Source organism: Marmota marmota, unplaced genomic scaffold, assembly GCF_001458135.2.
Source record: "Marmota marmota marmota unplaced genomic scaffold, marMar, whole genome shotgun sequence".
Classification (NCBI taxonomy): domain Eukaryota; kingdom Metazoa; phylum Chordata; class Mammalia; order Rodentia; family Sciuridae; genus Marmota; species Marmota marmota.
The window spans coordinates 1,519,770-1,546,268 of NW_026000052.1; the positions used below are offsets into that span (position 1 = coordinate 1,519,770).

At 54.9% G+C, this 26,499-nt stretch overlaps 3 protein-coding genes across 9 annotated transcripts in view; 2 read left to right on the forward strand and 1 right to left on the reverse strand.

The window, feature by feature from the left end:
• Sec16a (SEC16 homolog A, endoplasmic reticulum export factor) overlaps positions 1 to 5,811 on the forward strand; it is a 29,561-nt gene extending 23,750 nt beyond the window's left edge. For all 7 annotated transcript variants that reach the window (XM_048813315.1, XM_048813312.1, XM_048813313.1 and 4 more), the window contains 4 exons: positions 451 to 588; positions 805 to 899; positions 2,766 to 2,843; positions 4,481 to 5,811. In XM_048813315.1, coding sequence (XP_048669272.1) covers positions 451 to 588; positions 805 to 899; positions 2,766 to 2,843; positions 4,481 to 4,549 — 380 coding nt within the window. In that variant the 3' untranslated portion in view covers positions 4,550 to 5,811. The remainder of the gene's footprint in view (positions 1 to 450; positions 589 to 804; positions 900 to 2,765; positions 2,844 to 4,480) is intronic.
• A 216-nt stretch (positions 5,812 to 6,027) lies between these two features.
• On the forward strand, positions 6,028 to 15,604 carry Inpp5e (inositol polyphosphate-5-phosphatase E). The gene is made up of 11 exons (XM_015505687.2): positions 6,028 to 6,188; positions 6,447 to 7,458; positions 10,097 to 10,220; positions 10,809 to 10,906; positions 11,572 to 11,696; positions 11,900 to 12,019; positions 12,207 to 12,314; positions 12,796 to 12,957; positions 13,023 to 13,138; positions 13,686 to 13,822; positions 14,257 to 15,604. Exons 2-11 carry the CDS (start codon positions 6,635 to 6,637, stop codon positions 14,387 to 14,389), a joined length of 1,947 nt encoding a protein of 648 aa, XP_015361173.1. The 5' UTR covers positions 6,028 to 6,188; positions 6,447 to 6,634; the 3' UTR covers positions 14,390 to 15,604.
• A 339-nt stretch (positions 15,605 to 15,943) lies between these two features.
• Pmpca (peptidase, mitochondrial processing subunit alpha) lies at positions 15,944 to 25,202 on the reverse strand. The gene is made up of 12 exons (XM_015505690.1): positions 25,147 to 25,202; positions 24,735 to 24,817; positions 23,353 to 23,445; positions 21,974 to 22,074; positions 21,280 to 21,543; positions 20,585 to 20,677; positions 20,387 to 20,505; positions 20,183 to 20,273; positions 20,037 to 20,099; positions 18,508 to 18,652; positions 17,077 to 17,295; positions 15,944 to 16,466 (listed from the first exon to the last, which is right to left on the reverse strand). Exons 1-11 carry the CDS (start codon positions 25,200 to 25,202, stop codon positions 17,126 to 17,128), a joined length of 1,278 nt encoding a protein of 425 aa, XP_015361176.1. The 3' UTR covers positions 15,944 to 16,466; positions 17,077 to 17,125.
• Between the last annotated feature and the right edge of the window lie 1,297 nt (positions 25,203 to 26,499).

The following is a 26,499-nucleotide window of genomic DNA, read 5'->3' on the forward strand; positions in this document are numbered from 1 at the left end:
GTTTTATGGAGAGGAATCTTTGAGGGGAAGAGTCTAGTTCTCCAGTGCAAAGCATCAGCATTGATAACCTATGGGCAGAGGTGTCCCATGAGTCAGAAACACAATCTAGAGCTGTGTGCGGTGGCAACTGCCTCTAATCCCAGCTACTTTAAGGCCAGTCTGCGTGACTTATTGAGACACTGTCTTAAAATTAAAGGTGGGGGTGCAGCTCGGGTAGAGCTCTCCTGGGTTCACTCCCTAGCACCAAAAAAGAAAAACAGAAACGTAACCTATGTGATGTTGCGAGTGGAGCAGGCACTTGCTGCTGGGCAGGAGCCAGCCCAGTCTGCTCTTGGGGATGCCCTCCTCAGAGGGTCCATGCTCACTCTGGTATACTTGGAAGGCAATAGATTAGATGCTGGAGACTACCTGGGCTGCCTGCCTAAATCTGCTTTTCCCACCCCTTGGCAGGCGGATCCAGAGCTCGCTATGTGGATGTGTTGAACCCGAGTGGGGCCTCGCGGGGTGAGCCAGCTCCTGCTCCTGCAGATTTCTTTGCTCCGCTTGCTCCCCTGCCGATTCCTTCTAACCTGTTTACACCAAGCCCAGGTAGGCAGCAAGAGTGTGAGCGGGTCCACATCAGCCCTCTGGTCCCTGACCTCCGACACCACCCTCTAGAAGCAGGACCCACTCAAGGTCATATTCTCCATGCTCCGGCCTCCCTTCCATGGGGGCCTCACATGGACTGGAGCTCATGCCCTTGGGTTATAAAAGATGCCTCAGATCGGGATGGGGTGATGGCCTCATGCCCCCTCTCATTCACAGATGCCGAGGAACCACTTCTTGCAGAAGGAGCTGGCAGGGTAGGACCAGGGCCAGCTGGGGCTCAGGCCAATTTAGAGCCCACCACAGAACCCAAGGTAGGCAGAGTGCCATGGGAAGGTGGGAAGGGACTTGCAGGATGATGGCCCCATCCTGCCACACAATGCCCCCTCTATGAGTCAGAGTCCAGAGCACACACACGAGTATGTTTCGACTTAGGTGAGATCCACAGGAAGTGCAGGGTGGCAGCCAGGAGCTGGGAGCAGCAGGCAACAGCTTCCCTTGGGGAGGGTGAAGTGGCTGTGGACGTGTTGATGCACTGTGTGTGCTCAGAAAGACCTCAATTCTTGGAGTGGGTAATTGCCCCATTTCCTGTTTCCTGGGCAGATGTTAAAAGCCCTGCAGGGGTCACTCCCTGGGTCCTGACTCCCTGCTACAGACTGGATGCACCCAGGGAGGAGAGGAAGGGAGCACCTGGCACAAAATTCCTTCTGGGGCCTAGGCTTGGCCAGCTCGTGTGCATTAACCAGTGGCCCTTTCCTTTGAAAATGCACACGTGCACAGGGAAAGGCAGCTTAGGGTCTGAAGTGTAGAAAGCATGTTCCTGGAGGGGCACTTGTGTGGTCACCATGTTGTGGGAGCTCCCAAGGAGGGCCTTCCTCCACCAAGGCCTCCTTGGAGTGGCATGGAGCTGTAGGCTGAGGGCTGGACGATCCCCAGTGCCACGCCAAGCCAATGGTCTTTCTTTCTTTCTTTAAAAATATTTTTTAGTTATAGTTAAGCATAATATCTTTATTTTGTTTATTATTTTTATGTGGTGCAAAGGATTGAACCTGCTTCACCTCCCTAGAGCCTTAGTTGCCCCTCTGTGATGTGAAAGTGACAGTAGTACCAAAGTAGCAGCTCACACATGCTAGGCAAGCACTCAAACGCTGAGCCCCAGACCCAAGCTTGTTTCTTAACAAACACTTTAGATTGAAAGAGGGATTTTAAGCTAGCGGGCACCTTCCCTTTCTGAAGCACATTGTTTCTGGTGGCCTCAAAGCTTTGTGAAACTGAGCTGTAGCTTGGAGCATGACTGCCTCTGGCATGTTCTTGCTGTTGGCAGCGCTTGCGCTGCAGCTCAGGGACTTACCGTCGCATGGAGTGAGCCAGCTTGCGGACCAGGTTCTGTGGCTGGCAGTCCTCTTTCTCCAGATCTCGCTCTCGTGGCCTTGCCTTTGGCCTGCCCGTGCTGGGCTGTTCTGTGCACCTGTGACTGACACACCTGGTCCTGCTCAGGCACTACTGACCAGGGATGAGTGTTCCTTTGGCTGCCCGGCCCTCCTGGTTAGCTGTCCAGATACTCCCACGACAAGACCCACCCCACGGTGTGGGGAAGCTTGAACACGCTTTGTGTTCTGCTTCTTCTGCACTGGCTTTCCAGTGAGTGGGCCTCGGCCCTGGCTGCACTGACCAGGATGCCTGCCCTCGGAAGAAAGATGGCTTCTTGCTGGTCAGGTGTGAGGAAGTCTCCTGCCATCCGTGGGAGTGTAGCCCTCCTGGCCAATGTGCGGCTGGTCTGGGGAGGTGGAGGAATGCTCCACCTTCAGTGTATGTTGAGGGCCAGGCTCACTCTTGTCACAGAGGCTCAAGGGACATTTTGGCTGCACATGAGACCCTGGATTCTGCTCATACTCCACCTCTGCCAGCTGACGGGCCACCACCAGCAGCCTCTCGGGGCTGCGCTCTGTGTGTCTTCTAAAGTTCAAAGCATTGCACTGTGCATGTTGCTTTTGTTTTTGCGATAGTCCTGTGAGCCATCCAGTAATGACACCCAGTGTTGCCAGTACTGTCCCTGTTCTGCTCCTGTGGCCTGTTTGAGAACATTGGCAGTCCTTCCGGAAGAGTGGCCCGTGTCTGCAGCTGGACAGCAACTTCTGTGCAGTCCTGCCTTTCTGAGGTGACTTCTCTGTGCTTTGCAGGCTCCCGGTGACCACTGCCCTGCAGGGAATCCTCCCAGCGGAACTGTGCCCTTCTATAGCCCTTCCCAGTTGGCACAGGTGAGTGACCTTTGCCTTTCCTGGAGACAGCCCCAACTGGCCTGTTGGCTTGTGACCCTGGCTGCATAGTGGAGGCCTCTCTTCTTCCAAGACTCTCAGAGTTGCACAGCACAGGTGTGAGGAGGCAGCTGCTCCCCATCCCGTTGTCCCTCTCTTCCTTGGTTCTCTCAGGACTGGCGTCTGGCCCCTTTTCTCCTGAGCTGTCCTGTGTCATTGCTGCTGGGCTCTTCAGGCTCAGTGCTTTCTTTCGGCCTGCTGCTCGGGAGTTTAGGGTTTGTCTCACCCCCAGCCCACCTGGAACTCTTGCCCTGCACTGGGTGGACCACAGGAAGCACTGTGTTCCTTCCCTGGGTGCTGGCCTGTGGTATATGGCTTTCCCAAGTTCAGTGCTGTGTGTCTATGGCACTGCTGTCCTGGGCTGAGTCTGGCCTCTGGGCAGCAGGCTCCCACCTGGGCCCTTTCCTGCCTCATCCTGGGATGCAGACCCTGGAGCTGGAGCCCCTGGTTTGGCGTCTTTCACCGTTGCCCTCTGCCCCACCCCTTTGTCTGGGGGTGCTGTCGGGGCACTTTGCAACCCGGGTGCGTGGCCGATTGGCAAGGCCCAGCAGCTTGAACATGCCTTTGCCCTGGTGGTTGGACTGTTGGAATTCCTGACAGTTCTCTTTAGAATCCAAGGTGTTTTTGCCATTTTCTGGTGCCCACTGTTGGGATTCCAGGGTCTTCATCCTTTCTGAAGCTTGAAGGGAAGTGTCTGCCCTCCAGGGCCTCTAGCTCTGTGCTGAGGGAGCCTATGCCGTGGGCTGGACCCCCCGGTGTGCTGGTCTTTGTGTGCCTCTCCAGGGAAATGTTCAGAAGTACTCTCTGATTTCTTTGCCTCTGTCTTCTCTCCTCTCTCCAGTCTCTTGCCTTGGAGTGTGGTCTGGCTGCCATTTCAAGGGGAGTGCGATAGGGGAAGAGGTGTGGGTAGGCATCTTGGGATTCCAAATGCGAAGCTCACCTGGCTTTGTTGTCAACTGGCCACCTGGCCCACGGGCTCTTGATCACATTTGTCCTGCTGGGTGCTAGTGCTCCCTTGATGGCCCTGTCCAGATGAGGCTGTGACCCCCCAACACTGCTGCGTCCCCAGTTACATTTGCACCTAGCTGCTTTCAGCTTCAGATGATGTCACTTCCTTCTCTTCTTTTCACTTCATCTTGTACTTGCCTCGTAGCTTTGCCCCGTCCCTTGCCTTTGGTCCAGCAGGTGTCAAAGAGGGGGAGAAGGTCTGCTCTGCCATTGGTGCCTGGTGGCCTGCTCCATGTGCAGTAGGGAAGCCACCAGCCACTGGCCACCACTCGACTCACCGCACACTCAGCTGCGCCAGCTCTGCAGAACTGGCCTCAGGTCTCATGGCCCTGACAGAATGAACCACTGTGGAAAAAACCCTCTGTATATTCCCATGTACCAGGAATGACCAAGTGCAGCCACCAAGGCCTTCAGGGTGGTGGGTGGACGCACAGTTCCCCAGTTAGTGTCCATTTGATCTGAGTCAGCAGTCCCTGTGGTTCGTCCCACTAACCGGCCTCCTGCTGCGTGGCCCCTGGTGCTGCTCGTCCTGGAGGTGGGCACGCAGGTCAGTGCTGTTTGTTCTGTTCCAGGCCTCCACCAGCTCAGGGAGCTCAAGGCCAGGGAGGATTGGCCAGAGGAAATACCCGGCACTGAACTAGAGTCATCCCCTTTTGGATTTGCACTTGGAACCCTGAGATGACTGTTCTCCACCAAGAACTGGACGGACTGCCTAGGGTCTCCTGCCCCCAGTGGACATGGCAGTACCTCAGAGCCGGTCATACTGTGCATCTCCTCCTTACCGTCCATCTCTATGAATTATTGCAAAATTAATTCCATGGTTCCTTTCAGATGCTGGACAGAGTGAATCTGATTCATTTTTACACGCAAAGCACGGTGTTCCTTTCCTAGTCACTTAGGGTGATCTGAGAATGTGACGCTCTGAGCACATCCCATGAAGCAAGGCTGGATGGGGGTTGCCACTGAGGCCATCGATGCTCCTGGGAAGCCAGGGCCTTGCTCCAACCACCTGACAATTATTGCAAATGAACCTACAATTTCTTGAGGATGTTGAGAAAAAAGACCTAAGAGGAGCCTCGGCCCCACACCTTGCAGGTGCTCACAGCTGGGGAGACAGGTCCTGACCGCAGAGTGCATTTCTCTCTGGTAATAGAAGATATTTCCAGCCTAATTGGGATGCCTGACCTGGTCACTAGGAGGAGCCCCAGAGAGCTGATGTAACCAGCCAGTGTGGGTCTCCCTTCCTGAGTGTTAGCTTGCACGGACACCTGGCCAAGGAGCTGTGCAGGCTGCACCCATGTGCCGTGCCCCTTGGTTGGTGTGCACCAACCAAGTTGGTACATCTTGAAGGGAGGGGCTTGGAATTTTCCCGACAGACCTCTGGAGCCTTGGTCTCTGCCCCAAGTGGAGACCTTCAGCAGCTTCAGGCCCACCAGGCCTCCCACTCTTCCCAGACAGCTTTAAGGCTTCACCGACTGTTCTTAAAACTCCTTATTCTTGTTGATCTAGAGACTGAAGGAAAGGGGAGATTTAAATATTTATAAAAATCAGTAGGTAATAATTTGGGTAGGTTCTGCTGGGGGAACATAAACGGTTTGGCATTTTTGAGTTTTAAGTGTAGAGATTGTAGAATGTGGAATTAGCACAGCCCTTCCCAGTTTTCTGGTTTACTTCATCATCTAGGAAAGACCCCCAGAAAGTTTCCAGACTGCTTCCCAGGCCAGTGTGCCTGGACCCACCAGTTCCCACCACTGAGAGGTGTGCCTGCTGGGACCCTCTCCCTCCAGAGCATCCCTGCTCAGGATGTGACTGCCTGCCACTTGATCCAGGAAGCTCCCTCCGAGGTGGGAGCTGCTATTTTTCCTAAATGCAAATTGTTAAATAAACTATTTTGGGCTCTCAAGTACCTTTTGTGGTTTCCTGTGTTTGCGGGGAGAGTAGTGTGGAGACACCGGGCCTGGGGCATCCCATGGTTGCTGCTATGGTGCTCCGTCGTGGCTGCCTATCGGTCTGCCCGCGGCACCCTCCCTCCGGCGGGCGTGGTCCTCCGGCCACCAGGGGCCGCTGCGGCGGCGCTCGGGGCGGGGCCGGGGTGACCACTGAGCGGGCCGCGTGCGCTGACCCCTGGGCCACGTTCCAGGCCGGGCTCAGCCCCGCGCGGGCGCGGTCGTTGCTGTGGGCGGCCGGGGCCAGCCCGGCCCGCGCCGTCCCCGGCCAGCGCCCGGCGCGGTGGGTGGGCCCTCGGGCGCCGGCAGGGCCTGCGGGGAGCGGCGGGCGCAGGTGAGCCCGGGCGACCCGGCCCGTCGGCCCCACTTGGCCCGGGTGGGGCGGGAGGGCTGGTGTCGCCGCGGCACCCGGAGGTGGGCCCAGGGGCGGGGACAGGCTTCCCCAGCCCCGGGAGGAAGCGCGGACCAGCCCCTCCTGGATGTGTCCCTGGCTGTCACCAGCAGCACCACGGGCATCCTGCAGGACAGCAGGCCCGCCTCCCTGGGGAGACCCTGGGACCCCTAACAGCAAGGTTTCTGGGATTTCCTCCAGGCCTTGGTGACTCCAACCATGCAGGACTGCCCTCCCCAGAAGGACCACCCCAGGCCAAAGGGGGGCCTCCCAGTTTCTCTCCTCTGCTCCCCGTGACCTCCGACTGTGTCCCTGACACCTGAGTTGGTGGCAACTTAGGGAGGAGCTCTCTCAGAGGGCCAGGCTGCTTGGGTGAGGGCTGCCGCACCATGCCGACCAAGGCGACGTGCCTGCGTCACACAGAGGCTCCTGGGCAGCTGGAAGCCAGAATGCTCAAGGGTCGGCTTCCCGGAGCAAACAAAGACCTCCTCCCAATCCCTGGGACCCTGCCCACTCCCCACTGCCAGGACCCTGAGAAGAACCCCGTGCCTTCTTTCAGTGATCCGGCAAAAATCGGCAGTGAGAACCCCCAAGCCCGGGCAAAACCCACCACCCCTCAGCCCCCCACGAGGCCCAGGCTAGAGCGGACCCTGTCCCTAGATGATAAGGGCTGGAGAAGGAGGCGTTTTCCACGGAGCCAGGAGGACCTGGCCACCCAGGGTGGGGCCAGCCCCTACAAGGGCTCTGAGCAGGACATGGCCCCCCAGGCCCCGGCCCACAGTTGCTCCCCACCCTGCCTGAGCACATCTTTGCAGGAGATCCCCAAGCCCCACAGGGCTGTGGGCAGCGAGGGTGGGAGCCCCTCTTCATGGGGTAACTGTCTCTCTGGAATGATCAGCACCTCCCTGGAGTTGCTGCACAGGGAGGCTGCCCCAGCTGGGAACTCCCCGAGGCTAGCCATCCTGTGTCCCCCTCGCCCGCCACCCACCCCGGATCTGAACGTGGCCTCCAACTCCCCAAGGATGGCAAACAAGGTTGACTCCGAGCATGCCGACCACAAGCACCACGCACAGCCCAGGCTGGTACGGGCCCACAGCAGCCTGGGCCCCAGCCGGCCACGGAGCCCCCTGGCCTGTGACACCCACTCCCTTCATTCGGCCAAGTCTTCCTTCAGCCTCCTGGCGCCCATCCGCACCAAGGACGTCCGGAGCAGGTAAGGCTGCTGGGAGGGCAGTCTCGCCATGGCCTGTTTTGGTGCTGGTGAGCAGGCTGTGCAAGCATTCTCTTAAGGAATACCTCACGTGCAGGCAGAGAAGAGGGCAGATCTCCCTTCAGCAGCCATCTCCCATGTGATGCCAGGTGTGCGTCCTAGACACGCTGCCTCTCTGCCTCTGGGCCTCTCCTCCAGGACTTTCCTGCCTGATCACTGCACTGAGGCAGGGTGCTCTTGTAAAAGATGGCGCCCCCATGCTCCATGCCTATGCTGGCTGGCTTGCATTTTGTGCTGGTGGTCCTCCACGTGGAAGGTGGCCTCCTTCTGTTCTGCCTTGAGTGTTTTTCTGTTTAACCACTGTGTGTGAGGGACATTGGGCAGCCATAGGCTGCCTGCAGTCCCCTGCCCTGGGGGGCTCTGGGCACAGGCTGGCATTTCAGCAGGACAGTTAGCAGAACCCACAGGCTGTAGGCAAGGAAAGGCTCTGCCTCCCAGGGGAGCAGCAGCCTGGTGATGCCTGGAACCACAGGGACTCCTGTGCTCTGCTTCAAGACCTGCTCAGCGCTTGTGCTCCAGCCCTGCTCTGTCCCCACAGCTGAGTGGAGATGTCACACCCTGGAGGAGGCATAGGCCCTTGGTTCCTGTGTGTGGCTCTCTGTGATGTTACATAGAGTTTCGTAGCTTGAAAAGAGGCTAGTGCCACCCCAATGTCCTCCTGTCTGCCTGACTCCTATCGTAACCCTAACCAAGGGCCCACAGACGACTTGGGCTCAGCCTGTCAAAACCCATGGCCTCCTCTCCTGAGCCTGGTCTTGTCCTAGGACCTGGGTCTCTGGTCCTGAGGGCTGCCTGCCCTCAGTATTCCGGTGCCATGCTGCTGGAGCACTGGGGTGGAGGGACTGTGAGCAGGCAGAGCAGGAAGTGCTTCCTGCAGGGTTCCCGGTTCTGGAGCAGAAGTCCAGAACAAGGTCCCTTTGAAGGGACCCCTTCCTCCCAGGGCTCCCAGGGCCTCAGGGGCAGCTGGCTGATGGCTGCCTCCCTCCAATCTACCTGTGTCTTCAGGTGGCCACTCAAGGACATCAAGTCCAGGGCCCACCCTAAATACAGTATGAGAGGGGGCAAGGGCGAAGTGCAGCTAGGGCACAGTGGTGGACTGGGACCTGGGGTGTGAGGGAGCAGCCAGTGGCAGGGCTAGCCCAGACCCAGGAAGAAGCACACTCCAGCCCCACCCTCCCCCATCTCAGGCCCACTGCTCGCCTGGGGCTTGTCTCTGTAGCAGGATCAGAGAGGACTAAGATGAAGGGAAAGTGGCCTCAGAAGAGGCAGGCCATGCCCTTGAAGAGCGTGAGAAGCCTGCAGTGTCCATGAACAAGGGCTCTGAAGAGTCCACCTTTGCTAGTGCTGAAGCTCCACAGGCACCAGGGGTGCCAAGGCCCCAAGAGCTGAACCAGCTTTTGTGTCCTGGTGTCTCTGGGGCTGGCATGGCAGACTTGGAGCCTGCTGGGCACCCCCAAGGTGGGAAGGAAGTTAAGTCATGGGATTACAGGGATTTGAGAGACAGAGCAGTCAGATGCAGTGTGGATGCAGCCTGGAAACTGATTGGAAACAGCATGGCTGGCCGTGCCAGATGGTTGAGCAGGTCAGGCCTCGGCAGAAATGGTAGAGCAGGCACAGCCTCCCTGTCCATGGAGATGGGCCCTCCAGATTGTGGAGAAGAGTGGCCTGTGACTAAGGGGACAGTAGCAGGGACCAGGTAGAGAGGAACTGGATTCTCGCCTCCCATTGTGAAAGACATGTCCAGACACTTTGTGGAGGGACACGTGTGTGTCTAGCCACTGCCTGTCCTACCAGTAGCAGGCAGAGACCAGATTACATATCTAAATGGCTAGAAGAAAATCAGAACTTGCAATACTTCACAGTGATGCCCATCCCCTGAAGTCCAGGTTCCATGTCTGTGTGATGGTTTTCAAGGCACGTGTGGCCCTGGAGACTTTTGCACCATGTGGCAGAGCCAGCAGCTGTGACCGACGGGTGGTCCACAGAGCTGCACACGCCTGGTGTCTTTACTGGCAGTGTTGCAGACCCTGTGGCAGGAGAGGCAAGGGGCACCCGCAGTAGGGTCAGCGGCTTGCCGCTATTTCCTGCGGCCCCGCAGCGCTGTGACGTCCATCCCGTTGCAGTTGGGTGGTCGAGATGGGCTCCTCTGCCTTCCTGTCCTAACCCGTCCCACTGTGTTGACCTGAGGAGGAGTGGAGAGCCAGGCCCCTCCCTGAAATACATTATGTCCACCCAACCCTATTCTCAGCACAGAGTTTGGCTTTGCTTCTGTGACTTCCCAGAACCTTACCTACCAAAACAGCCCAAAGTGATGTCCCCATCCTCAAGGAGGGAGCTGTGTGGCTAGCAGCAGGCACAGCTCACTCTCTTGGAATAGGCAGGTTCTCATGCGTGCTCTGGCTCAGGGAACCCCGACTCAAGGGGAGATGGTGCCGACATTCTGTGGGGCTCGGTGTTGCCCCTCTGGGCCCAGGCAGCCCTGCTGCTGGCCTCAAGTCTCGGGGACTGGGAGCCCAGAGAGCATGTCCCTACGGCCACTCCTCCTGGCTGGGCACTGAAGCATTCTGCCTCTTCTCTGCAGGAGCTACCTGGAGGGGAGTCTGCTGGCCAGTGGGGCCCTGCTAGGGGCAGATGAGCTGGCCCAGTACTTCCCAGACCGGAACATGGCCCTCTTTGTGGCCACCTGGAACATGCAGGGCCAGAAGGTAAGAGTGCAGGGTGGCGCCTGAGCAGACAGAACTGCTTCCTGCGTGGCTCTGCTCTTGGGAGCTGAGGCCCGATGCCCCATCGCCAGCCCCAGCAGAGGTGTGCAGGTAGATGCAGGGAAAGCACTGTTCCCTTGAGAGGGCCCCCAGTGCCTACCTGCATCTCCCTGGCCACCAGCTCCATGAGGGGCCAGACAACCGACCTGGCCAAGGTTGACTATACCTGAGGGGTAGGGAGGCCTAGTGGCAAGCAACACAGACTAGATGCCAGATGCCCGTCAAGCACACAGGGGGTCACAGACACAGCCTTGGTCAGTGGGGAGATGGTGATGGACAAGCTTGTGCTCGTGCTCAGGGAGGGAGACTGAGGCAGAGCAGCCTGCCTAGACATGAGGCCTCTAGGGTGTCAAGGCTCCATGGGACGTGGAAACCACACCTCGGTATCAGCTGCAGTAGCCTCAGTTCCCTCGTTCAGAAGGGGTGCCCTGCAGCCACCACTGGGTAGTGGCACAGGTGCTCCATGGCTTCTGCCCAGGCCAGAGGAGCCAGTGGCCTTGATGTAATACTGTCTTGTGCTCCTCTCCATAGGAGCTCCCGCCAAGCCTGGATGAGTTCCTGCTGCCCACCGAGGCCGACTACACCCAGGACTTGTATGTCATTGGGGTGCAGGAGGGCTGCTCTGACAGGTAGGCACCGGCTTGGGTCCCCTCCAAGCCCCTCGGGCCCAGCAGTATCTTCTGTGGACAGCAGTGCTAAGACAGGCCTGAGTCTGAAGCTGTGGGCCAGAGGCCCCATGTGCTAATCTCCATGCCAGGCTGGACATGCAAGTCGGTTTCTTTACAGATACTGATGCAGATAATTTGAGATAGGCAGTTTTCATTTTTTTGTAAACCAATAGTTGATTTACAAGGCTGTAAAGGTAGCAAGGAACAGTGCTGGATTTTTTTTAGGCCACTTTGGCCCTCCGCAGGCTCTTTGTTGACCCAAAGGGCATCACTGGCCGTCCTGACACAGGATGTAGCCTGTGGGCATCCCAGTGAGTTCCTGGGACCTGTTTGGCAGGTACCGTGGGGAGTGGGCACCACGCACTTTAAGGGAGACCCCTGCCCTGCGAGCCCAGCCAAGCAGAGGGTGGGACAGAGGTGCTCGTGAGGGTCCCACAGGGATCTAGAACAGAGGCAGGCTGTTCGAATGGGACTTGGCCTCAGCCCCAGGAGGTGGCCTTCCTTTTGCCCGTCCACCATTCTCAGTGCAAGAAGATGGAGCTCAGTCCTGGGGAATCCCCAGGAGTCCTTTTGGGGGCTTTCCAGCTGTGCTCCCCCCACCCCAGCCACCTACTTCTTCCCCACAGGCGGGAGTGGGAGACACGCCTTCAGGAGACACTGGGCCCCCGCTACGTGCTGCTGTCCTCGGCAGCCCACGGGGTTCTGTACGTGTCCTTGTTCATCCGCAGGGACCTCATCTGGTTCTGCTCAGGTAGGCACCATGTCTCACAGCCCCAGGTGCACTCAGAGGATGGTGGTTCCACACAGGGCCCGTTCTCAGGCAGATGTACTAGTCCTCTGGGACTCGGCCCTGGAGACTGCTGCGGGACACGCAGGCACAGGAATGCACACAGGCACAGGTGGCGTGGGGCCTTTGCGCAGGTTCACTGAGGCTGTTCACCCCACCCCTCACAGAGGTGGAGTGCTCCACGGTGACGACGCGCATCGTGTCCCAGATCAAGACCAAGGGGGCCCTGGGCGTCAGCTTCACCTTCTTTGGCACCTCCTTCCTCTTCATCACATCCCACTTCACCTGTGAGTCGCTGTCAGCCAAGGCCCTGGTTCCCAGAGTCACTCTGCCTTGATAGGACCTGCTGCTCAGGACAGCCACTGAGGCAGAGCTGTCCAGAGCCTCACAGCAGATGGCAGGGTGGGGTGGCCAGGCAAGTCCCTTGGACGTGTGTCTAGAAACCCATGTCCCCACCCATTTCCGTCCTCACAGCTGGTGATGGGAAGGTGGCGGAGCGCCTGCTGGACTACACCAGAACCATCCAAGCCCTGGCTCTGCCTAGGAACGTACCAGACACCAACCCCTACCGTTCCAGTGCAGGTGAGCTGTGCTTGGCAGGTGTCTCGGGCATCTCCTCGCTTGTTCTCTGCATGGTTTAGCAGGAACTGTTTAGGGGTTTGAGAGTCAAGGTCAGGAAATCGCAGGAAGTCACTTGGTGCTGCTGCACAGATGGTGCGTGGACCTGTGAGACCCCCAAGTCCAGCTGGGCCACTCTTGCTCACCTGCTAGCCGGGGTCTGCATCGTTGCCACCTCCCTCCAGGGCAGTGAGGGTCTGAGACAGTGGCCAGTCCGCTATGAGGGTCACTGCTTAGGTGGCTTCTGGCTTGTCTACAGCTGTCCAAATCTGGACAAGCCAGAAGACCTTACTGCCTGCCTCCCCCACTCCCACCAGCTGTCCTGTAATTCTTGGGGGAGGGCACCCAGGTGGAGAAGCTCCATTGCTCGGCCCGGGGTTTGTGCATCTGTCGCTGTGGCCACAGAAGGGGAGACCAGCATGGATGCACTTTTCCCTGTACCCAGCGGATGTCACCACCCGGTTCGATGAGGTGTTCTGGTTTGGAGACTTTAACTTCCGCCTGAGTGGTGGACGCACGGCTGTGGAGGCCATCCTGAAGCAGGGCCTGGATGTGGATGTGCCGGCACTGCTGCAGCATGACCAGCTCATCCAGGAGATGAAGAAAGGTGAGCAGCCTGGGGCTGGCCAGCACGTGTGGGCTTGTGCTGATCTGAGCTAGCCTGTGTTGCAGGGTCCATCTTCAAGGGCTTTCAGGAGCCGGACATCCACTTCCTCCCATCATACAAGTTTGACATTGGGAAGGACACCTATGACAGCACCTCCAAACAGAGGACCCCCTCATACACGGTAGGCACCCAGGCCAGCCTCTACCTCCACAGGATGTCCTCAGGAGAATGACCTCTGCCTTGCTCAGGCTGGCACTCAGGAGCCCTCTCATGCACACCACAGCCTGCCAGGCCAGTGACCCAACCTCAGAGTCTGTTTTGACTGATGGTGCCCTCCTCCAAAGGTGCTGCAAAGCACAGGCAAGCTGGCCCTCAGACACGCTCCGAGTGCCAGGACAGCCTATGCCCCATACTCTCCCAGGCCACAGCTTGTTCTGCAGCCAGGGATCTGGAGGGAAGGAGGAGAGACTCCTGTACAACTTGGCTCCCTGCCAGACCTGAGATCCAGTACTGGGGCAGCTGTGGGGGCAAGGCAGCGCCCGACGGCTCCTAGAGGGCCAGGAGGAAGCAGGCACCACCCCATAGGTCTCTAGAACCCCAGCAGTAAAGCGCTTGAGGGTCATGGCTGGAGGGTTGCTATGGGACACAGCTGGGCAGAGGCAGGCAGGCCAGGTCTGCAGCAGAATGGCACCTCATCAGTGCTCCTGCTTCTGCCGTCTCTTCTGAAGGACCGGGTCTTGTACAGAAGCCGCCATAAGGGCGACATCTGTCCTGTGAAGTACTCTTCCTGCCCTGGGATTAAGACATCTGACCACCGCCCTGTCTATGGCCTTTTCCGGGTGAAAGTGAGGCCTGGCCGAGACAAGTGAGTGTCCCCTGTGCCCGGCTCCCTCCCAGGCTCTGGCTGTGGCTTGGGCTGGGCAGGTGCAGTAAGGTGCGTTGCAACAGGCAAGGTGGGTGGGGTGCTGGCAGCCCCTGGGGTCCAATGTGAAGTTGCTGTCTAGGGAGCTGCTCCCAGTATCCTCAGGGTTGCCCAAGGAGGCTTGTCCTGTGACCTCAGGACCAAGGAAAGGGAGGAGGAGGCTTTAGGAGTCAAGTCTTCCAGATTGGCTGCTGTCTCTCCCAGTGGGCCCCAGGGAGAAGCAGAGCCAGCCCTGAAGGGCAGTGTGGCTGGCGGCCTGGTGCTTGGAGGCCGTAACCCTCAGGTAGCCCTGGGGCTCCATCCAGGGGGCACCCTGGTCCAGGACGGCGCCTGGGCTAGGGAGCTGAGGCATTCCTAACACTGCTTCTCCCTCACAGCATTCCACTAGCTGCTGGCAAGTTTGACCGAGAACTGTACTTGATAGGAATTAAAAGACGGATTTCAAAAGAAATTCAGAAGCAGCAAGCAATAAAGAATCAGAACTCCAGTGCCATCTGCACCATTTCCTGAAGTTATTAGAGGAGGACCTTTGACCTAGAGCGGCTGGAGAAGACTGCAGTGTGTGCTCCTGACACCTGTCATTCATTCTGGGGTCTTGAGGCACTGCTACTAGGGCTGCCCTACTTTCTCACCAAGAAACCCTCAGGCCAGACTGTGCATCCTGGGAAGAAAGCTGCCTTCTTGTACCTGGGCGAGCCTGTACTTAAGACTTGTCCCCACAGGCACCTGGGGGGCTTCTCAGGGTATTGAAACTCCCATGCTCTGGAGTGTGGCAGAGGACCTGCCTAGTGCCACAGCCTCTCCCTCCATTCCTTCATTTGCGGCTCCACACCCAGAGCCAGTTTCTATGTCCCACACAAGCTGGGCCCTTCCTCTCCACACAGGTGTATGGGGGTCAGGCCCTGGGTCTGCCCTACAGCATGCTGAGGCCATGTTGGGATCATGACAGTTGCCCTCTCCCAGGCCTTGAGCCCTCTCTTCCTTGGGCTGAGGCCCATTTGCTGATCCTATCTCCCCCACCCCCAGATGAGTGAGGGCCACCTCCCCTCCCTCCAGAGGCCAAGCCCAGCTATGTGCTGCCTCCGTTTTAGTGATCAGCAGACCATCTGCTTTTGTGACATCAGCCACAGGGTGGTGTTGACAGAGGTGGCACTTCCTGCCCTGGACACTTAGGTTGGGCAGGGAAGCCTAGCTGGGGACTCCGTTCCTTAAAGAGGGCTTTGACCACATCATTGCTCTTTAAGTCTTATATTCTTGACAAGATATAGCCTTGAATGTACAGAGATCTAGGGACATCCACTCTAGTCTTTAAATTATTTATTTTTCCATATTTATATTTTTAAATAAATGCATATATAAAATCTTAAAAACTCTTTGGCCCAAAACTGAATGTTGGAAAGAAAGTCTGTGTGCACACCCTATTCTTACAGTGTTCTTGTTTTAAAAGGCCATGGAACACAAAGGCAGGAAATTGACTCGGCTCGCAACTGCTGACAGTCTTGTCCCGGTCCCTGCTGAGCATTCCTCCTGCAGGCCAGAGGCAACGCAAGGGGAAGACTCGGGTGGACTGAGCTGAAGCCACGAGCAATCCCAGCGAACACTAAGACTTCTATTAATACCAGCTTCCAAAATATGGAATATAAACTTTAAAGCAACTCACCAATGTTTCTGATAAAGCGGGAAAGCGCCCACCATTCCACTTCAATAAAAACTCAATGGTCTGCATGTGTATTTTGCTCAAATGAATCTCAAGTTCCAAATCAATGAACTGAAATTTCTGTTAGTAAGATTCCTGTGGAGCCAGCCTTGGAAGGAGGAAGGTTTTATAGGTTCTTTCTCAGGCCATTTCTGCCACTGGTGCCTCTGTCTTAGTCTGGCCTGAGTTGGAGAGTGCTGAGCCTAACAAGGTCAGAGGTCAAGAGCATACTGATGGACTTGATACATTTAGATGAACGTTTCACATGGCAAATTAGTCTAATAAAAAAATCAAATTAATATAAATGAAGTTGGTGAATTATGGAAAATAGGCTTCATAAAGAACCAAGTAAGGACTAGGCATGATGGTGGTTTTTAAAATGGCTCTTGTTCTCTCAAATACACACTGTCCTTCAGCAAGAGTCCAGGTGTAGCCAGCCCCTGTCTGGCTACCAGAGTTCTCAAGAGTTCAGGACCAACTACACAACCTACCTCATGAAGTGCCCATGAAGGTGACTTTGAGGTGCAAGTTAGTGGCAAAGGGAAGATGAACAGAAAAGGGGTATGGCCAGGGAGGCTGGGAGGAGGGAATGGGAAGGACCGTGATGTGGGGCACAGACCCTGAGAAGAGCAGCCTAGTGGGTATGTGGTTAGGCTCCCAGGGTGCGGGGATTGCTCAGCAGTTGTTGAGGACCTAGGCCAGCACCCCTGCTCTGCCCCAGGTGCTCAGGGCACCTGCAGTGGCATCCTTCCAGCGAGAACAGTCACCTGAGGCACACTGGGACATCCCCAGGCTCCAGTCCCAGCAGACTGCGTTCCCACCAGCAGGCACCAAGCAGACCCTTCCACTGGACGCCCAGGGCGAAGGTTCCAGGTGTCCAGAGTGCAGTGACTACAGGAAAAGAATTCAAAAACAAGCACACTCAGAAGCCAATTCACAAGCATGCCCAGAAGCCCAACTCCCTTGAGACGTGCAGCCCCTCTATCTGCACTAAGAAAGGGCCACGCTTCCTGGCTCTGCAGACCTGGGGACTGCTCCCATCCGTGCAGCAGCACACTGCAATGCCATCCCCCTCCCCTCTGCTGCCACCATCAGTTACCACCGGCCCTCAAGTACAAGCAGCCCCAGCCCTGCACTCACTGATACCCTGGGGCAAGAGGCTTTGAGACACTGGGTTGGACTGGGTGATTCCTCCTAGAGCAGGTTACCAAGGGCCTTTCCCAGCACCCTTGTGCTAGAGGGTGAGGGAGAGCAGAAGGATAAGAGACAGTCACCATCTTATTAGCAGAAACGGGCTCAACTGCTTCTGCTCTGTTCAGTCAGCGTGCCCTTCAATGCCTGCCCTCCAGCTTGGGGGACAAAGGTCATGTTCATTCCCAGCCGGCAAGTTCCAACCTCAAGGGTGTTGTGACTGCTGCTCCCTCGGGTTTCAAAGTCCTGGTGTTCACACTGTTCACGAACCACACACATCTCCACTGAGTTCACACCCAAGGCAACTCACATGGAGACACCTCCCTGCAGCTGGGGTCCCTGAAGATCCTGGAGGGTCTCTACCGAAAGAGCCGGTAAGTTCGCGGCAGTCGCCCATCTCTGCTGGCCAACGCTGCCTGGATGTGCTCGTAAGTGGGCAGGTTGGTCAGATCCCCCAGGGCGGCCACAGCAGGCTTCCCACGCAGCATCTTAGACGCAACCCTCCTGACATCTTCTGGCTTCACATTGCCTGGTGTAGAGTGAGCGAGGATGTCAGGCAAGCACAAGCAGCTCCCCACAAAGCCACCACCACCATATGGCTGAGGGGCTCTCTGCTCCCAGCACCTGGGGGGGGGGGCTGCTGAGGGCTCCAGAGGGTCCAACAGCAGCAGGGTAGACAAGGGCAAGAAGGTCAAAATGACAGTGCAAGCTTTTCTTAGCAAATGGGAAATGTCGCGATGGCATGCCTACTTCAACAGAGGTTGCTGTTCCCAGAATAAGGACTGCCTATCTAGTGGGCACATCTGCAAGGGGTCCAAGGAGGAGGTTGCACTCCTCGGGGCTGCACCTCTGCAGGAGCCACCCTCGAAGAGGGGCCAGAAGCCACCAAGACCCATGTGAAGAACACCACTGCCCAGGAACACACCAAGCAGGCAGCCTGTCTGTCTACAGAAGACAAGACCCGAGACCACATCAGCACACTCGAGGATGGTCCTAAAGAAAGGCAGGGCAGGTGCTTCTCCCCAGCAGGAGGCCAACCCCAGGAGGACAAGATGGCAGTCCCCTTGGGACAGGTGATGCCAGCAGGTAATGCTCGGTCAGCGTGCCCTTCACTGCCTGCCTGCCTGCCTTCCAGCATGGGGGACTAAGGTCATGTTCATTCCCAGCTGGCAAGTTCCAACCTCAAGGGTGTTGTGACTGCTGCTCCCTCGGGTTTCAAAGTCCTGGTGTTCACACTGCTCACGAACCACACACATCTCCACTGAGTTCACACCCAAGGCAACTCACATGGAGACACGTCCCTGCAGCAAGACACCTCCCACCTAACAAGCACTCTGTGCCAGGCTTTAGCTGACCCCAGAAAAGCCCCCGCAAATAAAATGTGTGCTGAGGCATCTGCCAGACCCTCAAGGGCAGGTGCTGACCCAAGGCACTGCTGCTACACAATGTACTGCTCCCCTGGCACTTTTCAGCCACTGGTCCTCCTTGAAAACTCACGTTGACAACCACCCCTTTCAGGCTAGGTCAGGTGCTGAAGTGCCAGCTGACACAGGGTGATACTAGAAGCAAATATGCACCCCAGCCCTTTGACTCCCTGCCAAAGTCACCTGGCAAGGACCAGGCCCGTGGGCAGGGCAGCCATGTCCACAAGGGGCACCCAACTATCCCTCTATAGTGGGGCATAGCCTCATCTGAGTTCAGCCTAGGCTGTGGAAGCTACTGGCTAAGAGCGTGTACTCACAGATGAGCGTGCACAGCTCATGGGGCAGCTTTCTGGAGCGAGTGGCCAGTACCTGCCTCCCCACGTCCTCAAAGATGACAGGCCTGGACTCCAGGTTCATCATGAGCATCGACATCAGCTGTGTCTTGGCCCGCTCCAGCTCCACCTGAGGGTCATATGCTATTACTCAGTTACCCACCTGATCACCAGTAGTCGCCACAAACTGGAAGAGGAACTGGTGAGAATGTGTCCCAGCACAAAGGTCTTCCCTGTATGCAGTAATGAATACAAGAGACAGAGGGATGTCTGGGCCTGAGTCACCAGCACACTCAGCCAGGCTCAGCCACCAAGTTCTCTGGGCAGGAGCTGCACCTGAGAAAGCCTCTGCCATGCTCATGATGGAGAGAAGTGTGCCCTTGATTCTCCTTCATCTCTTGCCCAAATCGCAGCATGTGGGGAACACAAAATACCCAATTAGGGCCCCAAAGCTGGCATACAACAAGAGTAGGAGGAAAATGAGAAAACGCAAAATACGTCCTGGGCGCACTCTCCCGCATGGGGTCCAAGAAGCCCTGATTAGACGTGAACTTAAATTCTGGCTCTAGAGGATCAGTTCCATGGAGGAACAGGTCAGAGTGGCAAGAAGTTGATGTGCGAATGGGCCTGGGAGCCACCATGCTCCAAGAAACACAGTAACACAGAGGGCTGCTATAAGCCGTCTTAACTAAAATAATTCCTCATTAACACAGGTATTTTCAGTTTTCACAACTTCAAGCAAATAACACCATAAATTTATGTCAAATTGACTTCACCTAGGTGGAAAAGTATTTTTTGAGATACAAATGAAAATGAAGAGTGCTGACCTGCAAGCATATTATGTCTGAAATAATGCTTATTTTCTGACTTAAAAATGCATGTGTGGGCACAGTAAGAGAGAAAGCCTGAAGGCCAGGCTGTGCTTCAGGACGCTCAGAGGCAGGCACAACGTCCAGTGCTATGCGGGTATGGACTGGTGACATGGCAGGCTTCCCCACCTGGGCACAAATTGGCTTATTTGGTCCAAAAAGCAACTAGGCTTCCAAACATCAAGGTGAGATATCAAAAATTAAACTAAACAAAATCAGTGGATAAGCTGGGCACTGCAACACCTGACCTCCCAGCAACTCAAGCAGCTGAAGCAGGAGGATTACAAGCTCAAGGCCAGCCTGGGCAACTGAGTGAGACCCTATTTCAAAATAAGAAAGGGCTAGGGGTGCAGCTCGGTGAAAGAGCACCCCTGAATTCAATCTCCAATATCCCCGCAGAAGGCAACAGAAACTTATGTTCAGACATAAATAGCTGGAAAAGGGGCACCCATCTGATATGGCACTGCTTGAATTCACCACCATTCCCTGGGACAGCTGAGGAGTATGCAGACTCCCCTCAGGACCGGCCAGGAGGCCCTGGAGTGGAGCCAGCCAGCACAAGCCCCACTGCTGGCTGCTCCTCCACGTGGCTCTCTCCCCATCTGATGGCAGGTAAAGATTGGAAATGGCTCCAGGCTTACTCACTGCATCCACAGCTCCGCCCATCAAAATAAATTCCTTTGTGATAATTTCTACCATTTCCCGAACCTACAAAGAGAAGGAGATGAGGGTGCACATCAGCCTGCTGACCCCACAAGACCCTGGTCTGCGGGCTGCTGGCTATGCCTCACCTGTCTTGGGTCGGCGCTAGCATGAATGCACAAGAGGCCAGTGTCTTCGTAGCTATGATGGTAGGAGGTCGCATTGTACATCCAGTGGTGCCTGAGGGAACATGGGGTGGCTGGGCAAAGGTGTATGGCCAGTGCCAGGCCACGGGAAACTGGTCCAGACACATGGCAGCCTGAGAACAGCCCTGTCCACTGAAGGCCACCAACCTGTTGAGCACGTTGAGGTAGAGCCTGGAGAACATGCCCTTGCCTGGCCCACCAGCTGAGAAGGAGCCCCCTCCTCCCATCATCATGTTCAGCACAGCGAAAGGGATAAAATCTTCCTCCTACAAGGACGGGGACAGTGTTTAGGCCAGGGCAGAGTTGCCTCCTCGGTTATGCTGCCTGACCCAGGCCTGGACTCACCAGGAAGGAGCAGCTCTCAAGCCCCACCATGATGTGTGTGAGCTCTGGGATAGGGGTTGGGCCAAGGCTGACGTTGGACATGTCTCTCTCTAGCTGTAATCAAGAGCAAACGAGTGTTATGCAGAAATCCAGTGAAGACATGGCAGTGAGTACACGCTGTGCTCAAATGTCCTGAGGCTCAACTGAGACCTGATGAACTCCTTCAAAAATAGGATGTGTTTGTTCTGTCGTGGGACTACACGTACACTAAAGTAAGAGTGTAAATACAAACACCATGGGGCAGGATGCATACCTGTGATCCCAGCCTCAGCAATTTAGTAAGACCCTATATCAAAAAGGACTAGGGAAAGCCAGATGCAGTGGCACAGGCCTATAATCCCAGCAGCTCAGGAAGCTGTGGCAGGAGGATGGCAAGGTCAAAGCCAACCTCAGCAAAAGCAAGGTGCTAAGGAACTCAATGAAACCCTGTCTCTAAATAAAACACAAAATAGGGATGTGGATGTGGTCCAGTGGCTGAGTGGCCCTCAGTTCAAACCCTGGTACCCTTCCCCCCAAAAAAGGGCTGGGGATGGAGGTCAGTGGAAGAGCACCCCTGGGTTTAATCCCCTGTAAAAAAAACAAACAAACCCACAATACACCAGAAGCACATGCCAGAGAAATGCAAAGTGCAAGATCCCCAGAGTTCCCCTCACTACCTTGACAATCCCCCCGGTGTACTGCGCTACAGATCTGTCCACCTCCACAGCCCCAGCACTCCCCCAGGCTGGCTGGGCTCTAAGCAGGTACTTTTCAGCACATTCCACCAAATGCTCATGCTCGATGCCCACTCCAGCCAGAACCATGCGGTCAGGGGTGTAGTAGTTCCTCAGGTAAGAATGGAGCACTTCCCGGTCAATCTTGGCTATGTTTTCTGAAGGGCAGAAACGGTGGAGGCCCACAGTGTTCCCCCTGTATGCAGCCTGAGAGGGGGACGAAGGGAAACAGACACACAGAGAATGTAGGCAGTTCCTGCTCAACCTCTGGAAAACCCAATGCAGGCTGGGCAGTTCAGCTGCAGTCTGGCAGCAGCAGCTCACAAAAAGAGCAAAATAGGAGGGTCATTCTACAGACAAAAATAGTAAAGGTTTTGTAACTGTTGGAAGTGGAAGATGCAAACATCACACTGCAGGTTCAGACATCAGGACTGTCCTGTAGGAGGTTGGGTCTGAAGCTCCACAGTAGAGTGCTTGCCTAGCACAAGCCCTGAGTCCAATCCCCAGCACCACAAAACAATTAAAGACCATGTCTCAACTGTTCCATAACCTGTGAGGACAACAGCAGGGACCTCCCACCCACCCACGTGTGAGAAGCCCCCATGAGAATACGGGCACGTGTGGGTTCATGTTTTACTTCATGAATCATCTCAGTGAGAAGTGGTTCAGGGTCAGGTCGCATGTTCAGGTCCTCCAGCTCAAACTGGACAGCCATCCGTGTCATCTCTATTTCTTCATCTGCAAGGGAACCCAAAGACAAAGTTCAGTCTGCTCGGCGGCACGTGCCCCAAGCAGCAGAGTGGGGCAGAGGTTCTGTGTTGGTGGCACAGTGGTGCCTCTGCCTCCATCAAGGGGCAGCCCGAGGGTACCCAAGTGAGTGAAGGGAAGGCCAGGCAAACAGAAAGCAGAAACCAGGACCTCTTGTCCCCTCTGCCATGAAGCAATCACTTGAATATGATCCACACCTCTGCTGCCTCACCTGTAAAAGGCCCTGAAGACACCTGACCTGAGTGTCAAGGCACAGCTGTAAGGACACCAGGCCCAGCACAAAGGCACTTAGGAAACAGACATAGACCCAGGTCAGGGTGCCATTCCATCAGCTGCCACGGTCAAGAGGATCTTAGGGCAGGACCCTGGCCTCAGGGCACTGAGTCCCGCTGCTGACACAGCACCTGCCAGATCCCTAGGACAACCTGCATCCCTCCCTGCTGGAACTTCAGGTCCTGCAAGTCCATCTGCAAGGCCAAGGACAATGGTGGCCACCATGAAAAATTCTGATAGTGTGCCAGTCAAGGTGTTTAAGGGTAAGTTTGAAGAGCATTTCTTTTCTCTTTTGGTGCTGAGGATTAAACCCATGGTTACTTTGCCACTGAGTCACATCCCCAGCCCTTTTGTTATTTAGAGACAGGGTCTCACTAAGTTGCTAAGGGTCTTGTTAAGTTGCCCAGGCTAACCTAAACTTGCAATCCTTCTGCCTCAGCCTCCCAAGTCACTGCACATGACTTGAACATTTCTGAAATTTCACTAAAAATCTCAAAGGGCCTAGAGAGATGAGTCAAAGCACTAAGCCCTAAGATGCCAAAGATTTTTCTTTCTTTCTTTTTTTGGTACCAGGGATTGAACTCAAGGGCACTGAATCACTGAGCCTCACCCCCAGCCTTATTTCGTATTTTATGTAGAGACAGGGTCTCATTGAATTTCTTAGTGCCTCGCCATTGCTGAGGTTGGCTTTGAACTTGCAATCCTTTCTCAGCCTCCTGAGCTGCTGGGATTACAGGTGTGTGCCATGGTACCCAGTGCCAAGGATTTTTTTCCTCTTCATTTTGGTGCTGGGAATTGAATCCAGGGCCTTGTGCATGCAAAGCACACACTCTGCCAGAGCTACAACCCCAGCCTCACCAGCATCATCCCCAGTGAAACTGTACCAACAATGTGGGGCTGTTCCTCCCAGGTGTGGCCCTTTAACAGTCCCTCTGGCTCCCCACCACCCTGACCACATGCTTACTAGATCCATACCTGTCAGGCGGGGGTGCAGAGTCACCTCAGCCAGCAAGCCAACCACAGTGTCCAGGCCTTTACTGTCAGCAGACACAGCATACATGGTAGTATCTCTGGGAAGACAGCAATGTCAGGTTCTGGGGTCAGGCTCTCAAGCTTTCCTCATCAGCAGGGACTTTCCATCATTTGGTTAAAAACCAACAGAAACTTCCTTTTCCTCTTTTTATATGGTACAGGGGACTGAACCTGGGGCTTCGAGCAAGCGAGGCAAGCACTTGCTCCCAAGCTACACCCAGCCTTTTCTCTTCCCTCTCCCTAGGGCATGGAGTCCAAGCAAGAAGAGCCACAGCGGCAGGCAAGGGAAGCTCTTCAGTAAAGGACACTGTTGAATCAGATGGAGCCAATCCTACCAAGGTTTTTACAAGCCACATTGTCTTGAAAGGAGAAGCGCTTTATCCTATGCTTTCTAAGCCTTACTGAGCAACCCACTGGTCAACATGCGAACGTGCTTCAGCCTCAACAGCTTGGGGACTGAGCCTGTTGTCCAGCTGGACTGTTACTCAGAACAAGGCCCCACACTGAGAAGTGGGCGGTCTGCAGCTCCACTGCCTAAGCTGGAGAGTGGGCTGCATCTGAGTCAGGAAAGGGGCCTGCCTGACCAAGAGAGGATTTACACAGGAAGAGTAGGAAGCTTGAGGCAAAGACATTGGAGGACCTGAACACTAGGCTTCTTCCTTACTAACTGAATTCTTAGTGTTGGTCTTTTATGTAATTTTTTCACATTCAAGTTTAAATAATCAACCATTTTTAATAATCCATGATCTGTCTGCATCACCTCATATGGCCCAGAACTGTCTGAGCATGCTCCACAGCTGGCAGGCAAAGCCCAATCCTCATGTCTCCACACCTATTTTCCGGCTATACAACGAACACAGCTGGTGCCTCGGCTATGCTGAGCTGTGGCATGGCCCTACCTCATCCGTCTAAAAGACCCCTTCAAAAACAATCCCAACGCCTCCTTTCCCATGATTCTTTTCCCCATTCCAGACTGTGTCTGTCACTCTGGGACACCCACCACCCTCAGCTCTTGTGCCCATGCACTGTATGTGGCCCTCTGCTTTATTTGTAAGCATCCCAGGCACAGGGCTGCTCTGACAACAGCCAATACCCTCACTGAAGTGATGGGCAAGTGTTCTTCCGGGTACTGCTTCTCCACGTAAGACATGTCACCTGTGTTCTGCCCCCTTTCTTCACCCAGCTCTGTGTCCTGGCCAGGGCTCCTTTCTCACCACTAATCTCCTTAGCCTCTCTGATGGGAGGGGCTCAGTGAGCCTCTGACCAAGGATGAGAAGCGCAGTTCCACATAGTCACAGAGTAAGTCTCCACATAAAAGACAGTACCTTGAGGTCTGGCAGTCACAGATACCCCCGTGCTTTTCCAAAGTAAGCAGAATTTCATCTTTGTTGTCAAATCGAGCAGTAGACTAGTAAAAGTAAATAAGAAAACTTAAAGAATCTAAATCCCAAAAACAAAATTTTCAAAAAAAAAAAGTAATTTCATTTCCAAAACATACAAATTATCTTTTAAATCTTTTTGTTAGCATTAATTCACTAAGTCATTTATTAAAATAACTTTCCTAAAAAAAGAAAAACTGAAATACCCCTTCCTCAGCAGTCTCAAAAATTCCAAATTGAGTGCTTGAGGGCATAACTCAGTGGTAGAGCACCTGCCCAGCATGCATAATACCCTGGGTTTGATCCTCAGTACACGCCCGCACCCACACATGAAACACCAAACAAATTGAACACTGACCGAAAATGCCAATTTTTCCAAAAAGTGAGCAATTCCGCTAAAATACTTCGCTTCATATCTTGATCCTGAATTAATAAGAACTGGTAACAAAAAGTAAATGGACAGGTTAAATCAGATACTCAAAATAGGAAATCTAAGCAAGACAAACTGTTCAAAGTTGAGACTATGATTTAAGTCAAAACTTCGTGAAGGTAATAAACATGCTCACCATCCTTACAGATAGACACAGTCACACTGTGAAATCCTACACTGAGATGAAAACTTACAAATCACAGAAAGGTCAAAGTTGGGGGGAGGACTATACCCTAAATGTTACCACCCAAAATGGACACTTGGCAGTCATATTTTGGTGAAGTTTTCAGGTTTGTAACATGCTTCCACTCTAAACATGACATGCTAATTACAACCAACAATCAACAAAAGCATGCCACATTAAAATGCCAGAGAACACTTGCAGCACACCATAGTACTTACTTCCTACTGTACAAAACTGTCCAAACTTATTTTGAGATGCCACTTGAAGCCCATTATCCAGCCTGGTAACTTTGGTTTCAAATTTTTCCTGTCCATCGACTGTAGCAAATACAGGCTTGGGTACTCCAGGTAAGGGAGAAGACAGAGGGATGTTGGGATAGGCGCCTCCGCTACTAAACTGTCTGTGTGCAGAGGGTCCAAACCTAGAGGAAAAGCCCAGTTACAACAAACTCAAGGCGGTGCACTTGTGAAGACTGCTTCTGTGCAGTCATGTTCTGTCCACATTAAAAGTCAACATCTCCGTTTCTGAAGATTCATCAAATTATCTTTTAAATCTTTCGTTAGCATTAATTCACTAAGTCATTTACTAAAATAACTTTCCTAAAAAAAAGAAAAACTGAAATACCCCTTCCTCAGCAGTCTCAAAAATTCCAAATTCAGTGCACAAAAGAGTGATCGAGACCCTGGCTCAGTCACAGGGCCGGAGCCCGGGAGGCTGCGCTTTTCGGGTCTTCACGACTACCACCGGGAAACAGGCTTCCAACAGGAAGTCCCTTGAGCTGCAGCTAACCGGGACAGCCTCCTCTTAGTCTAACGGAAGCCGCGGCCCCTACCTGGCCCCGAAGGCCCTGGTAGCACCTACACGGGTTCCCCCTTGGGCTAGTTCCGGCTCGCCAAGCCCGTCCGGTCTTGGCGCCTGCTCACCACCCCCCAAGCCCCAGTTCTCTGTCCCCAAGCCTGCCCCGCGGCATGACGACTCCCCTCTTCGTCTTGCAGCTCAACGGTCACCGAGCGCTCCCTCCCGACCGCCGACGCTTCTGGGGTCAGCGACCGCCCCCGCCTGCCGCCCCGGCATGAACCGCGGGGGAGCCAGGCCCG

Bases quoted from the DNA above. Each gene is read 5' to 3' on its own strand.
- Inpp5e (XM_015505687.2), top strand. From the start codon at position 6,635: ATGCCGACCAAGGCGACGTGCCTGCGTCACACAGAGGCTCCTGGGCAG. The intron at 10,221-10,808 runs GTAAGAGTGCAG...TCCTCTCCATAG, and splicing joins GGAACATGCAGGGCCAGAAG to GAGCTCCCGCCAAGCCTGGA. The intron at 11,697-11,899 runs GTAGGCACCATG...CACCCCTCACAG, and splicing joins CCTCATCTGGTTCTGCTCAG to AGGTGGAGTGCTCCACGGTG.
- Pmpca (XM_015505690.1), bottom strand. From the start codon at position 25,202: ATGAAGCGAAGTATTTTAGCGGAATTGCTCACTTTTTGGAAAAATTGG. The intron at 20,100-20,182 runs GTGAGGCATAGC...TTCTCTTTGTAG, and splicing joins CTAGCGCCGACCCAAGACAG to GTTCGGGAAATGGTAGAAAT. The intron at 17,296-18,507 runs GTGAGTACACGC...ACTCTACACCAG, and splicing joins TGAGCTGTGCACGCTCATCT to GCAATGTGAAGCCAGAAGAT.